The 17,013-nt window shown below is 49.3% G+C and overlaps 1 protein-coding gene across 1 annotated transcript; it reads left to right on the top strand.

The window, feature by feature from the left end:
• Positions 1–485: 485 nt before the first annotated feature.
• LOC311126774 (zinc-binding protein A33-like) lies at positions 486–12,518 on the top strand (the record flags this gene model as incomplete). The annotated part of the gene is made up of 3 exons (XM_084200756.1): positions 486–561; positions 11,383–11,544; positions 11,950–12,518. Coding segments are annotated over 3 exons (466 nt in total), but the record flags the coding sequence as incomplete, so codon positions are not given.
• Positions 12,519–17,013: the final 4,495 nt, after the last annotated feature.

Raw genomic sequence — 17,013 nt, 5'->3', positions numbered from 1 at the left:
TTAAGCCATGGGCTCTATTCCAAAACACATTAAGCCATGGGCTCTATTCCAAAACACATTAAGCCATGGGCTCTATTCCAAAACACATTAAGCCATGGGCTCTATTCCAAAACACATTAAGCCATGGGCTCTATTCCAAAACACTTTAAGCCATGGTCTCTATTCCAAAACACATTAAGCCATGGGCTCTATTCCAAAACACATTAAGCCATGGGCTCTATTCCAAACACATTAAGCCATGGGCTCTATTCCAAAACACATTAAGCCATGGGCTCTATTCCAAAACACATTAAGCCATGGGCTCTATTCCAAAACACATTAAGCCATGGGCTCTATTCCAAAACACATTAAGCCATGGGCTCTATTCCAAAACACATTAAGCCATGGGCTCTATTCCAAAACACATTAAGCCATGGGCTCTATTCCAAAATATATTTTTTATAATATTGCCGCTATTCCATGTGTTCTACATGTGAGCACTGAAGGAACCCTAAGAGGTTCCTTCAGTGTGTCAACGTGCTAGGGGCTCAGAGCTTCCAAGCTGGACGCCACTACTGGGAGGTAGATTAGTGTGTGTGTGTGTGTGTGTGTGTGTGTGTGTGTGTGTGTGTGTGTGTGTGTGTGTGTGTGTGTGTGTGTGTACACTACATATAAGTGCTACTAATGTTCCTGTATTGTAAAGTAGCCTTCTCCAAGCCTATCTCCTGTTTCTGTAGTGAGACAGCTTGATGTACAGGACACCCCCTGGACAGGACACTAGTCTATCTCCTGTTTCTGTAGTGAGACAGCTTGATGTACAGGACACCCCCTGGACAGGACACTAGTCTATCTCCTGTTTCTGTAGTGAGGCAGCTTGATGTACAGGACACCCCCTGGACAGGACACTAGTCTATCTCCTGTTTCTGTAGTGAGACAGCTTGATGTACAGGACACCCCCTGGACAGGACACTAGTCTATCTCCTGTTTCTGTAGTGAGACAGCTTGATGTACAGGACACCCCCTGGACAGGACACTAGTCTATCTCCTGTTTCTGTAGTGAGACAGCTTGATGTACAGTACACCCCCTGGACAGGACACTAGTCTATCTCCTGTTTCTGTAGTGAGAGAGCTTGATGTACAGGACACCCCCTGGACAGGACACTAGTCTATCTCCTGTTTCTGTAGTGAGGCAGCTTGATGTACAGGACACCCCCTGGACAGGACACTAGTCTATCTCCTGTTTCTGTAGTGAGACAGCTTGATGTACAGTACACCCCCTGGACAGGACACTAGTCTATCTCCTGTTTCTGTAGTGAGGCAGCTTGATGTACAGGACACCCCCTGGACAGGACACTAGTCTATCTCCTGTTTCTGTAGTGAGACAGCTTGATGTACAGGACACCCCCTGGACAGGACACTAGTCTGTCTCCTGTTTCTGTAGTGAGACAGCTTGATGTACAGGACACCCCCTGGACAGGACACTAGTCTATCTCCTGTTTCTGTAGTGAGACAGCTTGATGTACAGGACACCCCCTGGACAGGACACTAGTCTATCTCCTGTTTCTGTAGTGAGACAGCTTGATGTACAGGACACCCCCTGGACAGGACACTAGTCTATCTCCTGTTTCTGTAGTGAGACAGCTTGATGTACAGTACACCCCCTGGACAGGACACTAGTCTATCTCCTGTTTCTGTAGTGAGGCAGCTTGATGTACAGGACACCCCCTGGACAGGACACTAGTCTATCTCCTGTTTCTATAGTGAGACAGCTGGATGTACAGGACACCCCCTGGACAGGACACTAGTCTATCTCCTGTTTCTGTAGTGAGACAGCTTGATGTACAGTACACCCCCTGGACAGGACACTAGTCTATCTCCTGTTTCTGTAGTGAGACAGCTTGATGTACAGTACACCCCCTGGACAGGACACTAGTCTATCTCCTGTTTCTGTAGTGAGGCAGCTTGATGTACAGTACACCCCCTGGACAGGACACTAGTCTATCTCCTGTTTCTGTAGTGAGACAGCTTGATGTACAGGACACTAGCCTATCTCCTGTTTCTGTAGTGGGGCAGCTTGATGTACAGGACACCCCCTGGACAGGACACTAGTCTATCTCCTGTTTCTGTAGTGAGACAGCTTGATGTACAGTACACCCCCTGGACAGGACACTAGTCTATCTCCTGTTTCTGTAGTGAGGCAGCTTGATGTACAGTACACCCCCTGGACAGGACACTAGTCTATCTCCTGTTTCTGTAGTGAGACAGCTTGATGTACAGGACACTAGCCTATCTCCTGTTTCTGTAGTGGGGCAGCTTGATGTACAGGACACCCCCTGGACAGGACACTAGTCTATCTCCTGTTTCTGTAGTGAGACAGCTTGATGTACAGGACACCCCCTGGACAGGACACTAGCCTATCTCCTGTTTCTGTAGTGGGGCAGCTTGATGTACAGTACACCCCCTGGACAGGACACTAGTCTATCTCCTGTTTCTGTAGTGAGACAGCTTGATGTACAGGACACCCCCTGGACAGGACACTAGTCTATCTCCTGTTTCTGTAGTGAGACAGCTTGATGTACAGGACACTAGCCTATCTCCTGTTTCTGTAGTGGGGCAGCTTGATGTACAGGACACCCCCTGGACAGGACACTAGTCTATCTCCTGTTTCTGTAGTGAGACAGCTTGATGTACAGGACACCCCCTGGACAGGACACTAGTCTATCTCCTGTTTCTGTAGTGAGGCAGCTTGATGTACAGGACACCCCCTGGACAGGACACTAGTCTATCTCCTGTTTCTGTACTGAGACAGCTTGATGTACAGGACACCCCCTGGACAGGACACTAGTCTATCTCCTGTTTCTGTAGTGAGACAGCTTGATGTACAGGACACCCCCTGGACAGGACACTAGTCTATCTCCTGTTTCTGTAGTGAGACAGCTTGATGTACAGGACACCCCCTGGACAGGACACTAGTCTATCTCCTGTTTCTGTAGTGAGACAGCCTGATGTACAGGACACCCCCTGGACAGGACACTAGTCTATCTCCTGTTTCTGTAGTGAGACAGCTTGATGTACAGGACACCCCCTGGACAGGACACTAGTCTATCTCCTGTTTCTGTAGTGAGACAGCTTGATGTACAGGACACCCCCTGGACAGGACACTAGTCTATCTCCTGTTTCTGTAGTGAGACAGCTTGATGTACAGGACACCCCCTGGACAGGACACTAGTCTATCTCCTGTTTCTGTAGTAAGGCAGCTTGATGTACAGGACACCCCCCTGGACAGGACACTAGTCTATCTCCTGTTTCTGTAGTGAGACAGCTTGATGTACAGTACACCCCCTGGACAGGACACTAGTCTATCTCCTGTTTCTGTAGTGAGGCAGCTTGATGTACAGGACACCCCCTGGACAGGACACTAGTCTATCTCCTGTTTCTGTAGTGAGACAGCTTGATGTACAGTACACCCCCTGGACAGGACACTAGTCTATCTCCTGTTTCTGTAGTGAGACAGCTTGATGTACAGGACACCCCCTGGACAGGACACTAGTCTATCTCCTGTTTCTGTAGTGAGACAGCTTGATGTACAGGACACCCCCTGGACAGGACACTAGTCTATCTCCTGTTTCTGTAGTGAGACAGCTTGATGTACAGGACACCCCCTGGACAGGACACTAGTCTATCTCCTGTTTCTGTAGTGAGACAGCTTGATGTACAGGACATCCCCTGGACAGGACACTAGTCTATCTCCTGTTTCTGTAGTGAGGCAGCTTGATGTACAAGACACCCCCTGGACAGGACACTAGTCTATCTCCTGTTTCTGTAGTGAGACAGCTTGATGTACAGGACACCCCCTGGACAGGACACTAGTCTATCTCCTGTTTCTGTAGTGAGGCAGCTTGATGTACAGGACACCCCCTGGACAGGACACTAGTCTATCTCCTGTTTCTGTAGTGAGACAGCTTGATGTACAGTACACCCCCTGGACAGGACACTAGTCTATCTCCTGTTTCTGTAGTGAGACAGCTTGATGTACAGGACACCCCCTGGACAGGACACTAGTCTATCTCCTGTTTCTGTAGTGAGACAGCTTGATGTACAGGACACCCCCTGGACAGGACACTAGTCTATCTCCTGTTTCTGTAGTGAGACAGCTTGATGTACAGGACACCCCCTGGACAGGACACTAGTCTATCTCCTGTTTCTGTAGTGAGACAGCTGGATGTACAGGACACCCCCTGGACAGGACACTAGTCTATCTCCTGTTTCTGTAGTGAGACAGCTTGATGTACAGTACACCCCCTGGACAGGACACTAGTCTATCTCCTGTTTCTGTAGTGAGGCAGCTTGATGTACAGGACACCCCCCTGGACAGGACCTTAGTCTATCTCCTGTTTCTGTAGTGAGACAGCTTGATGTACAGTACACCCCCTGGACAGGACACTAGTCTATCTCCTGTTTCTGTAGTGAGGCAGCTTGATGTACAGGTCACCCCCTGGACAGGACACTAGTCTATCTCCTGTTTCTGTAGTGAGACAGCTTGATGTACAGTACACCCCCTGGACAGGACACTAGTCTATCTCCTGTTTCTGTAGTGAGACAGCTTGATGTACAGGACACCCCCTGGACAGGACACTAGTCTATCTCCTGTTTCTGTAGTGAGACAGCTTGATGTACAGGACACCCCCTGGACAGGACACTAGTCTATCTCCTGTTTCTATAGTGAGACAGCTGGATGTACAGGACACCCCCTGGACAGGACACTAGTCTATCTCCTGTTTCTGTAGTGAGACAGCTTGATGTACAGTACACCCCCTGGACAGGACACTAGTCTATCTCCTGTTTCTGTAGTGAGACAGCTTGATGTACAGTACACCCCCTGGACAGGACACTAGTCTATCTCCTGTTTCTGTAGTGAGGCAGCTTGATGTACAGTACACCCCCTGGACAGGACACTAGTCTATCTCCTGTTTCTGTAGTGAGACAGCTTGATGTACAGGACACTAGCCTATCTCCTGTTTCTGTAGTGGGGCAGCTTGATGTACAGGACACCCCCTGGACAGGACACTAGTCTATCTCCTGTTTCTGTAGTGAGACAGCTTGATGTACAGTACACCCCCTGGACAGGACACTAGTCTATCTCCTGTTTCTGTAGTGAGGCAGCTTGATGTACAGTACACCCCCTGGACAGGACACTAGTCTATCTCCTGTTTCTGTAGTGAGGCAGCTTGATGTACAGTACACCCCCTGGACAGGACACTAGTCTATCTCCTGTTTCTGTAGTGAGACATCTTGATGTACAGGACACTAGCCTATCTCCTGTTTCTGTAGTGAGACAGCTTGATGTACAGGACACCCCCTGGACAGGACACTAGCCTATCTCCTGTTTCTGTAGTGGGGCAGCTTGATGTACAGTACACCCCCTGGACAGGACACTAGTCTATCTCCTGTTTCTGTAGTGAGACAGCTTGATGTACAGGACACCCCCTGGACAGGACACTAGTCTATCTCCTGTTTCTGTAGTGAGACAGCTTGATGTACAGGACACTAGCCTATCTCCTGTTTCTGTAGTGGGGCAGCTTGATGTACAGGACACCCCCTGGACAGGACACTAGTCTATCTCCTGTTTCTGTAGTGAGACAGCTTGATGTACAGGACACCCCCTGGACAGGACACTAGTCTATCTCCTGTTTCTGTAGTGAGACAGCTTGATGTACAGGACACCCCCTGGACAGGACAATAGTCTATCTCCTGTTTCTGTAGTGAGACAGCTTGATGTACAGGACACCCCCTGGACAGGACACTAGTCTATCTCCTGTTTCTGTAGTGAGACAGCTGGATGTACAGGACACTCCCTGGACAGGACACTAGTCTATCTCCTGTTTCTGTAGTGAGACAGCTTGATGTACAGTACACCCCCTGGACAGGACACTAGTCTATCTCCTGTTTCTGTAGTGAGGCAGCTTGATGTACAGGACACCCCCCTGGACAGGACACTAGTCTATCTCCTGTTTCTGTAGTGAGACAGCTTGATGTACAGTACACCCCCTGGACAGGACACTAGTCTATCTCCTGTTTCTGTAGTGAGGCAGCTTGATGTACAGGACACCCCCTGGACAGGACACTAGTCTATCTCCTGTTTCTGTAGTGAGACAGCTTGATGTACAGTACACCCCCTGGACAGGACACTAGTCTATCTCCTGTTTCTGTAGTGAGACAGCTTGATGTACAGGACACCCCCTGGACAGGACACTAGTCTATCTCCTGTTTCTGTAGTGAGACAGCTTGATGTACAGGACACCCCCTGGACAGGACACTAGTCTATCTCCTGTTTCTGTAGTGAGACAGCTTGATGTACAGGACACCCCCTGGACAGGACACTAGTCTATCTCCTGTTTCTGTAGTGAGACAGCTTGATGTACAGGACACCCCCTGGACAGGACACTAGTCTATCTCCTGTTTCTGTAGTGAGGCAGCTTGATGTACAGGACACCCCCTGGACAGGACACTAGTCTATCTCCTGTTTCTGTAGTGAGACAGCTTGATGTACAGGACACCCCCTGGACAGGACACTAGTCTATCTCCTGTTTCTGTAGTGAGGCAGCTTGATGTACAGGACACCCCCTGGACAGGACACTAGTCTATCTCCTGTTTCTGTAGTGAGACAGCTTGATGTACAGTACACCCCCTGGACAGGACACTAGTCTATCTCCTGTTTCTGTAGTGAGACAGCTTGATGTACAGGACACCCCCTGGACAGGACACTAGTCTATCTCCTGTTTCTGTAGTGAGACAGCTTGATGTACAGGACACCCCCTGGACAGGACACTAGTCTATCTCCTGTTTCTGTAGTGAGACAGCTTGATGTACAGTACACCCCCTGGACAGGACACTAGTCTATCTCCTGTTTCTGTAGTGAGACAGCTTGATGTACAGGACACCCCCTGGACAGGACACTAGTCTATCTCCTGTTTCTGTAGTGAGGCAGCTTGATGTACAGGACACCCCCTGGACAGGACACTAGTCTATCTCCTGTTTCTGTAGTGAGACAGCTTGATGTACAGGACACCCCCTGGACAGGACACTAGTCTATCTCCTGTTTCTGTAGTGAGACAGCTTGATGTACAGGACACCCCCTGGACAGGACACTAGTCTATCTCCTGTTTCTGTAGTGAGACAGCTTGATGTACAGGACACTAGTCTATCTCCTGTTTCTGTAGTTAGACAGCTTGATGTACAGTACACCCCCTGGACAGGACACTAGTCTATCTCCTGTTTCTGTAGTGAGACAGCTTGATGTACAGGACACCCCCTGGACAGGACACTAGTCTATCTCCTGTTTCTGTAGTGAGACAGCTTGATGTACAGGACACCCCCTGGACAGGACACTAGTCTATCTCCTGTTTCTGTAGTGAGGCAGCTTGATGTACAGGACACCCCCTGGACAGGACACTAGTCTATCTCCTGTTTCTGTAGTGAGACAGCTTGATGTACAGGACACCCCCTGGACAGGACACTAGTCTATCTCCTGTTTCTGTAGTGAGACAGCTTGATGTACAGTACACCCCCTGGACAGGACACTAGTCTATCTCCTGTTTCTGTAGTGAGACAGCTTGATGTACAGGACACCCCCTGGACAGGACACTAGTCTATCTCCTGTTTCTGTAGTGAGACAGATGGATGTACAGTACACCCCCTGGACAGGACACTAGTCTATCGCCTGTTTCTGTAGTTAGACAGCTTGATGTACAGGACACCCCCTGGACAGGACACTAGTCTATCTCCTGTTTCTGTAGTGAGACAGCTTGATGTACAGGACACCCCCTGGACAGGACACTAGTCTATCTCCTGTTTCTGTAGTGAGACAGCTTGATGTACAGGACACCCCCTGGACAGGACACTAGTCTATCTCCTGTTTCTGTAGTGAGACAGCTTGATGTACAGGACACCCCCTGGACAGGACACTAGTCTATCTCCTGTTTCTGTAGTGAGACAGCTTGATGTACAGGACACCCCCTGGACAGGACACTAGTCTATCTCCTGTTTCTGTAGTGAGACAGCTGGATGTACAGTACACCCCCTGGACAGGACACTAGTCTATCTCCTGTTTCTGTAGTGAGACAGCTGGATGTACAGGACACCCCCTGGACAGGACACTAGTCTATCTCCTGTTTCTGTAGTGAGACAGCTTGATGTACAGGACACCCCCTGGACAGGACACTAGTCTGTCTCCTGTTTCTGTAGTGAGGCAGCTTGATGTACAGTACACCCCCTGGACAGGACACTAGTCTATCTCCTGTTTCTGTAGTGAGACAGCTTGATGTACAGGACACCCCCTGGACAGGACACTAGTCTATCTCCTGTTTCTGTAGTGAGACAGCTGGATGTACAGGACACCCCCTGGACAGGACACTAGTCTATCTCCTGTTTCTGTAGTGAGACAGCTTGATGTACAGTACACCCCCTGGACAGGACACTAGTCTATCTCCTGTTTCTGTAGTGAGGCAGCTTGATGTACAGGACACCCCCTGGACAGGACACTAGTCTATCTCCTGTTTCTGTAGTGAGACAGCTTGATGTACAGGACACCCCCTGGACAGGACACTAGTCTATCTCCTGTTTCTGTAGTGAGACAGCTTGATGTACAGTACACCCCCTGGACAGGACACTAGTCTATCTCCTGTTTCTGTAGTGAGACAGCTTGATGTACAGGACACCCCCTGGACAGGACACTAGTCTATCTCCTGTTTCTGTAGTGAGACAGCTTGATGTACAGGACACCCCCTGGACAGGACACTAGTCTATCTCCTGTTTCTGTAGTGAGACAGCTGGATGTACAGTACACCCCCTGGACAGGACACTAGTCTATCTCCTGTTTCTGTAGTGAGACAGCTGGATGTACAGGACACCCCCTGGACAGGACACTAGTCTATCTCCTGTTTCTGTAGTGAGACAGCTTGATGTACAGGACACCCCCTGGACAGGACACTAGTCTGTCTCCTGTTTCTGTAGTGAGGCAGCTTGATGTACAGTACACCCCCTGGACAGGACACTAGTCTATCTCCTGTTTCTGTAGTGAGACAGCTTGATGTACAGGACACCCCCTGGACAGGACACTAGTCTATCTCCTGTTTCTGTAGTGAGACAGCTGGATGTACAGGACACCCCCTGGACAGGACACTAGTCTATCTCCTGTTTCTGTAGTGAGACAGCTTGATGTACAGTACACCCCCTGGACAGGACAATAGTCTATCTCCTGTTTCTGTAGTGAGGCAGCTTGATGTACAGGACACCCCCTGGACAGGACACTAGTCTATCTCCTGTTTCTGTAGTGAGACAGCTTGATGTACAGGACACCCCCTGGACAGGACACTAGTCTATCTCCTGTTTCTGTAGTGAGGCAGCTTGATGTACAGTACACCCCCTGGACAGGACACTAGTCTATCTCCTGTTTCTGTAGTGAGGCAGCTTGATGTACAGGACACCCCCTGGACAGGACACTAGTCTATCTCCTGTTTCTGTAGTGAGACAGCTTGATGTACAGGACACCCCCCTGGACAGGACACTAGTCTATCTCCTGTTTCTGTAGTGAGACAGCTTGATGTACAGGACACCCCCTGGACAGGACACTAGTCTATCTCCTGTTTCTGTAGTGAGACAGCTTGATGTACAGTACACCCCCTGGACAGGACACTAGTCTATCTCCTGTTTCTGTAGTGAGACAGCTTGATGTACAGGACACCCCCTGGACAGGACACTAGTCTATCTCCTGTTTCTGTAGTGAGACAGCTTGATGTACAGTACACCCCCTGGACAGGACACTAGTCTATCTCCTGTTTCTGTAGTGAGACAGCTTGATGTACAGTACACCCCCTGGACAGGACACTAGTCTATCTCCTGTTTCTGTAGTGAGACAGCTTGATGACAGTACACCCCCTGGACAGGACACTAGTCTATCTCCTGTTTCTGTAGTGAGACAGCTTGATGTACAGGACACCCCCTGGACAGGACACTAGTCTATCTCCTGTTTCTGTAGTGAGACAGCTTGATGTACAGTACACCCCCTGGACAGGACACTAGTCTATCTCCTGTTTCTGTAGTGAGACAGCTTGATGACAGTACACCCCCTGGACAGGACACTAGTCTATCTCCTGTTTCTGTAGTGAGACAGCTTGATGACAGTACACCCCCTGGACAGGACACTAGTCTATCTCCTGTTTCTGTAGTGAGACAGCTTGATGTACAGGACACCCCCTGGACAGGACACTAGTCTGTCTCCTGTTTCTGTAGTGAGACAGCTTGATGTACAGTACACCCCCTGGACAGGACACTAGTCTATCGCCTGTTTCTGTAGTGGGGCAGCTTGATGTACAGGACACCCCCTGGACAGGACACTAGTCTATCTCCTGTTTCTGTAGTGAGACAGCTTGATGTACAGGACACCCCCTGGACAGGACACTAGTCTATCTCCTGTTTCTGTAGTGAGACAACTTGCTGTACAGGACACCCCCTGGACAGGACACTAGTCTATCTCCTGTTTCTGTAGTGAGGCAGCTTGATGTACAGGACACTAGTCTATCTCCTGTTTCTGTATTGAGACAGCTGGATGTACAGGACACCCCCTGGACAGGACACTAGTCTATCTCCTGTTTCTGTAGTGAGACAACTTGCTGTACAGGACACCCCCTGGACAGGACACTAGTCTATCTCCTGTTTCTGTAGTGAGACAACTTGCTGTACAGGACACCCCCTGGACAGGACACTAGTCGATCTCCTGTTTCTGTAGTGAGACAGATGGATGTACAGTACACCCCCTGGACAGGACACTAGTCTGTCTCCTGTTTCTGTAGTGAGACAGCTTGATGTACCAGTACACCCCCTGGACAGGACACTAGTCTATCTCCTGTTTCTGTAGTGAGACAGCTTGATGTACCAGTACACCCCCTGGACAGGACACTTGTCTATCTCCTGTTTCTGTAGTGAGACAGCTGGATGTACAGGACACCCCCTGGACAGGACACTAGTCTATCTCCTGTTTCTGTAGTGAGACAGATGGATGTACAGGACACCCCCTGGACAGGACACTAGTCTATCTCCTGTTTCTGTAGTGAGACAGATGGATGTACAGGACACCCCCTGGACAGGACACTAGTCTATCTCCTGTTTCTGTAGTGAGACAGCTTGATGTACCAGTACACCCCCTGGACAGGACACTAGTCTATCTCCTGTTTCTGTAGTGAGACAGATGGATGTACAGGACACCCCCTGGACAGGACACTAGTCTATCTCCTGTTTCTGTAGTGAGACAGATGGATGTACAGGACACTAGTCTATCAGTGTTTGTTCTAGAACAGGGTTATTGTATTGTGGCATTTATTTAATGTTATCTATCCCTCCCTCTAGGTAGGAGTGGGCAGCAAGGCCAAGTGGGACGTGGGTGTGGCGTCGGAGGGGGTTGACCGTCAGGCCCGGGTCAAGCTGAGTCCAGAGAGCGGTTACTGGACCCTACGACTGAGAGAGGGAGACCAGTACTCAGCAGGCACACAGCCCTGGACACGGCTCCAGGTGGGATCCTCTGCAGTAGTGATGCTTCAGGGTTTATTGAAACTCAAGTGTAGACTCTTCTTCGGCTGTCCCCACGGGAGAACCCTTCGAAGAACCCTTTTTGGTTCCATGTAGAACCCCTTCCACTAAAGGTTCAACATGGAACCCAAAAGGGTTCTACATGGAACCCAAAAGGGTTCTACATGGAACCCAAACGGGTTCTATATGGAACCCAAAAGGGTTCTTCAAAGGGTTCTCCCGTGGGGACAGCCAAGAAGCGTTTTGGAACCTTTTTTTTCTAAGCGTGTATGTGAGACCCGTAGAGTATTGGAACGGAAGTGGCTCTTTAAAACACATTGATCCAGTACTGCTTCACCCTGATATCATCTTGTTGTCTCTCTCTCCCCTCCATCTTGTGTCCTGCAGGTTGGGTGGTCTCCCCAGAGGATAGGGGTGTTCCTGGACTGTGATGAGAGGAGGGTGTCCTTCTATAACGCTGATGACATGAGTCTCCTGTACACCTTTAGCAACGGCCCCAGAGGCAGAGTGCTGCCGTTCTTTAGCCCCTGTGTCAGCGATGCTAACCAGAAACCACAGCCCATCCAGCTGCTACACCATCCTCCTGTTGACCTGTTAGGACAGGTGTATCGATGACTACGGTCAGAAACCACAGCCCATAATGCTCCTACACGCTCCCCCTGGTCCTGACTGGTGTCTTTGAGATGGGGTTTCTCCTGATCCTTGGCTCTTGATTTGCCAGTTGATGTAATGTTTGCCCAAAGCGTGTGCTGTTTGAGCTTCCCAAGTCTAAATCACCAAAGCGCTCCGTATCCCTTCATTTCATTCCAATGGAACAGTTGCCATGGTACATCTTATCATCACCTTGACCCTCTCTATCAGCATGCAGCATCTTATTTCATGGACATCACAAAGTGGTCTCATTTATAAAGGTGCAATAGACCTGTTGGAATAAATGCTGCTTTAAGTGCCAGCCGTATGCCTGTCTCTCTCGTTTGACAAAATGGGACCTGTTGTCCATTAGTGGATGTTTCCTCCTGTGTTTAGGAGATATCGATAAATCACTTGGTGCCATCATTAAACTGCACCTTTAAATCACTCTGCTTTCTCATTAGGGCTTTTGCTTATGTTATGCCTTGTCACGGTTTGTGCAATCTCTTTTTTTTCTTCTTCTGTTCAATATAGCTTTCAAAAAAGTATTACTTTTAATTATTCAAGGGGGTAGGGGGTACAGTGAGCAGAGCGACAGTAGAGATCAGACCTCCAGGCTGCTGCTAGGGGGTAGAGATCAGACCTCCAGGCTGCTGCTAGGGGGTAGAGATCAGACCTCCAGGCTGCTGCTAGGGGGTAGAGATCAGACCTCCAGGCTGCTGTTAGGGGGTAGAGATCAGACCTCCAGGCTGCTGCTAGGATGTGATGAGGATTCATTACAAGGAAATAGATGGACAGAGGATGTCATGTGACAGGACACATATTATCATCACAGGAAATAGATGGACAGAGGATGTCATGTGACAGGACACATATTATCATCACAGGAAATAGATGGACAGAAGATGTCCTGTGACAGGACACATATTATCATCACAGGAAATAGATGGACAGAGGATGTCTTGTGACAGGACGTCATGTGACAGGACACATATTATCATCACAGGAAATAGATGGACAGAGGATGTCTTGTGACAGGACGTCATGTGACAGGACACATATTATCATCACAGGAAATAGATGGACAGAGGATGTCTTGTGACAGGACGTCATGTGACAGGACACATATTATCATCACAGGAAATAGATGGACAGAGGATGTCTTGTGACAGGACGTCATGTGACAGGACACATATTATCATCACAGGAAATAGATGGACAGAGGATGTCTTGTGACAGGACGTCATGTGACAGGACACATATTATCATCACAGGAAATAGATGGACAGAGGATGTCTTGTGACAGGACGTCATGTGACAGGACACACACTATTCATTTCATTTTGATTAGAACCTAATCCACTGTACACCCATACATATCCAGGTACTAACATTATGCTCTTTCTCCAAATCTAGAAATATGAATACTGGACATTTACATATTACAATCAATCTGTACTCATCAGATTAAATGAAGGACTGATTTTAATGTAATCGGAAAAAGCCAAATGTTTTTTGGAAGATGTCAATGAAAATAAACAAACCAAATCAAGTTGCCTTCTTTGACAAACACAGTTCTCATGTATGATGTCGATGGTCTTCAGCTCTCAGCAGTTCTGATGTCGATGGTCTTCATCTCTCAGCAGTTCTGATGTCGATGGTCTTCAGCTCTCAGCAGTTCTGATGTCGATGGTCTTCAGCTCTCAGCAGTTCTGATGTCGATGGTCTTCAGCTCTCAGCAGTTCTGATGTCGATGGTCTTCATCTCTCAGCAGTTCTGATGTCGATGGTCTTCAGCTCTCAGCAGTTCTGATGTCGATGGTCTTCAGCTCTCAGCAGTTCTGATGTCGATGGTCTTCAGCTCTCAGCAGTTCTGATGTCGATGGTCTTCAGCTCTCAGCAGTTCTGATGTCGATGGTCTTCAGCTCTCAGCAGTTCTGATGTCGATGGTCTTCAGCTCTCAGCAGTTCTGATGTCGATGGTCTTCATCTCTCAGCAGTTCTGATGTCGATGGTCTTCAGCTCTCAGCTTTCTGATTACCTGTTTTTGACTACTGCAACACAGATTTTGTGTCTGAAAATTACAGATTGAGCCAATGGCTTTTCAATGGCAGTCATCTGTTGACAAATGATGGACAGTGATTGTCCATAAAAAAAAAACATGCACAATATGTCAACCTTTTTGTCGTATGTAGCTCGTCCAAAAATAGTGGAGTGGTGATTAAACTTTTGACAGACAAAAACGGACAATTGATTAATAAATGATGTGGGATTTCCTCCCTGTTCATGACTCTATGGCCGTAGATTTAGGATTGAGGGAAAGTGAAGTGTTTACCTCATCAAAGTAAAAACCAACACATAAACATAGTTGCATTGTTGCAGATGTTGACGAGGATTTAGCTGTGACTAACTAGGCCAGGCCTGAGGGGTTGTAGTGGGGGTTAGCACTAGGCCAGGCCTGAGGGGTTGTAGTGGGGGTTAGCACTAGGCCAGGCCTGAGGGGTTGTAGTGGGGGTTAGCACTAGGCCAGGCCTGAGGGGTTGTAGTGGGGGTTAGCACTAGGCCAGGCCTGAGGGGTTGTAGTGGGGGTTAGCACTAGGCCAGGCCTGAGGGGTTGTAGTGGGGGTTAGCACTAGGCCAGGCCTGAGGGGTTGTAGTGGGGGTTAGCACAGCCAGGCCTGAGGGGTTGTAGTGGGGGTTAGCACAGCCAGGCCTGAGGGGTTGTAGTGGGGGTTAGCACTAGGCCAGGCCTGAGGGGTTGTAGTGGGGGTTAGCACTAGGCCAGGCCTGAGGGGTTGTAGTGGGGGTTAGCACTAGGCCAGGCCTGAGGGGTTGTAGTGGGGGTTAGCACTAGGCCAGGCCTGAGGGGTTGTAGTGGGGGTTAGCACAGCCAGGCCTGAGGGGTTGTAGTGGGGGTTAGCACTAGGCCAGGCCTGAGGGCTTGTAGTGGGGGTTAGCACAGTGCACCTGGGGAGGAAGTGTGTTGTATCCCTGAATAACATCCCTGCCATCCCCCTGTCAGTCACCCAGCGAGGATGCACCTCAGTTATCTCCTCTAACACACCGCTCAGCCACTTCCTGTTTCCTCTTGCAAGGGTCAGAGGTCACACAAACACACTGACAGGAGGGAGGGTTGGGGATTAGGCCTTCAAGCTGGTTAACCCTGGGGGGGGACATGGCTAGCAGGATACCCAGCACAAATACACTGACAGGAGGGAGGGTTGGGGATCAGGCCTTCAGCCTTCTAGCTGGGTAACTAACCGGCCACATCCAGAGCGACTTACAGTTAGTGAGTGCATACATTCTTTTTTATTTTTCATTTATTTTTCATACTGGCCCCCCGTGGGAATCGAACCAAACGCCATGCTCTACCAACTGAGCTACATCCCTGCAGCAGAGTGACAGTAGAGATCAGACCTCCAGGCTGCTGCTAGGGGGTAGAGATCAGACCTCCAGGCTGCTGCTCGGGGGTAGAGATCAGACCTCCGCTAGGGGGTAGAGATCAGACCTCCAGGCTGCTGCTAGGGGGTAGAGATCAGACCTCCAGGCTGCTGCTAGGGGGTAGAGATCAGACCTCCAGGCTGCTGCTAGGGGGTAGAGATCAGACCTCCAGGCTGCTGCTAGGGGGTAGAGATCAGACCTCCAGGCTGCTGCTAGGGGGTAGAGATCAGACCTCCAGGCTGCTGATAGGGGGTAGAGATCAGACCTCCAGGCTAGGGGGTAGAGATCAGACCTCCAGGCTGCTGATAGGGGGTAGAGATCAGACCTCCAGGCTAGGGGGTAGAGATCAGACCTCCAGGCCTCTGCTCGGGGGTAGAGATCAGACCCCCAGGCTAGGGGGTAGAGATCAGACCTCCAGACTGCTGCTAGGGGGTAGAGATCAGACCTCCAGGCTGCTGCTAGGGGGTAGAGATCAGACCTCCAGGCTGCTGCTAGGGGGTAGAGATCAGACCTCCAGGCTGCTGCTAGGGGGTAGAGATCAGACCTCCAGGCTGCTGCTAGGGGGTAGAGATCAGACCTCCAGGCTGCTGCTAGGGGGTAGAGATCAGACCTCCAGGCTGCTGCTAGGGGGTAGAGATCAGACCTCCAGGCTGCTGCTAAGATGTGATGAGGATTCATTACAAGGAAATAGATGGACAGAGGATGTCATGTGACAGTACACATATTATTATTATCGTCACAGCTTATTCTAATGACGATGGCGACATCAGTGACGGAAATAACAACATTGTTGACGACAATACTACTCTTTGTTATTAACACACCTTCCACGTCGGTCATTATTTTCCGTAGAACGCAAAGGCCCTCGTTGATTATCCCTCATGTAATTAGTACTATAGTACTGTTTTAGCAGTATTCATGTTAGCATGGTTAGTATTGCCTGTCCCTCATGTCTGAGTCTTCCCCTAAAAACTCAGACTTCAGAGTCACTCAAGAATCCAAAGTAAAACCTAAATAACATGCATTGTTGAAACCGATGGACTACCAAATGTTTTCCTTGTTGTTAGTGGTTGTTTATTAAACATGAAGGACGTTATTATAGTTATCAGTGTGTTGGTTGATGTGTGTGTTAGCCCTGTGGTGAGGTATTACAGACGCAGACAGACAGACAGCAGCTAGATGTAACCTCTGTCTGTTAGCCCTGGGTAACCCAAGGGTGTGTGTGTGTACCTCTGTCTGTTAGCCCTGGGAAACCCAAGGGTGTGTGTGTGTACCTCTGTCTGTTAGCCCTGGGAAACCCAAGGGTGTGTGTGTAACCTCTGTCTGTTAGCCCTGGGTAACCCAAGGGTGTGTGTGTACCTCTGTCTGTTAGCCCTGGGTAA

The sequence above is a fragment of the Coregonus lavaretus genome, assembly GCF_964263955.1.
Source record: "Coregonus lavaretus genome assembly, contig: HAP1_SCAFFOLD_3470, whole genome shotgun sequence".
In the NCBI taxonomy this organism is placed as follows: domain Eukaryota; kingdom Metazoa; phylum Chordata; class Actinopteri; order Salmoniformes; family Salmonidae; genus Coregonus; species Coregonus lavaretus.
The sequence above is the reverse complement of the archived record's forward strand: the minus strand, read 5'-3'. Positions and strand labels throughout refer to the sequence as shown.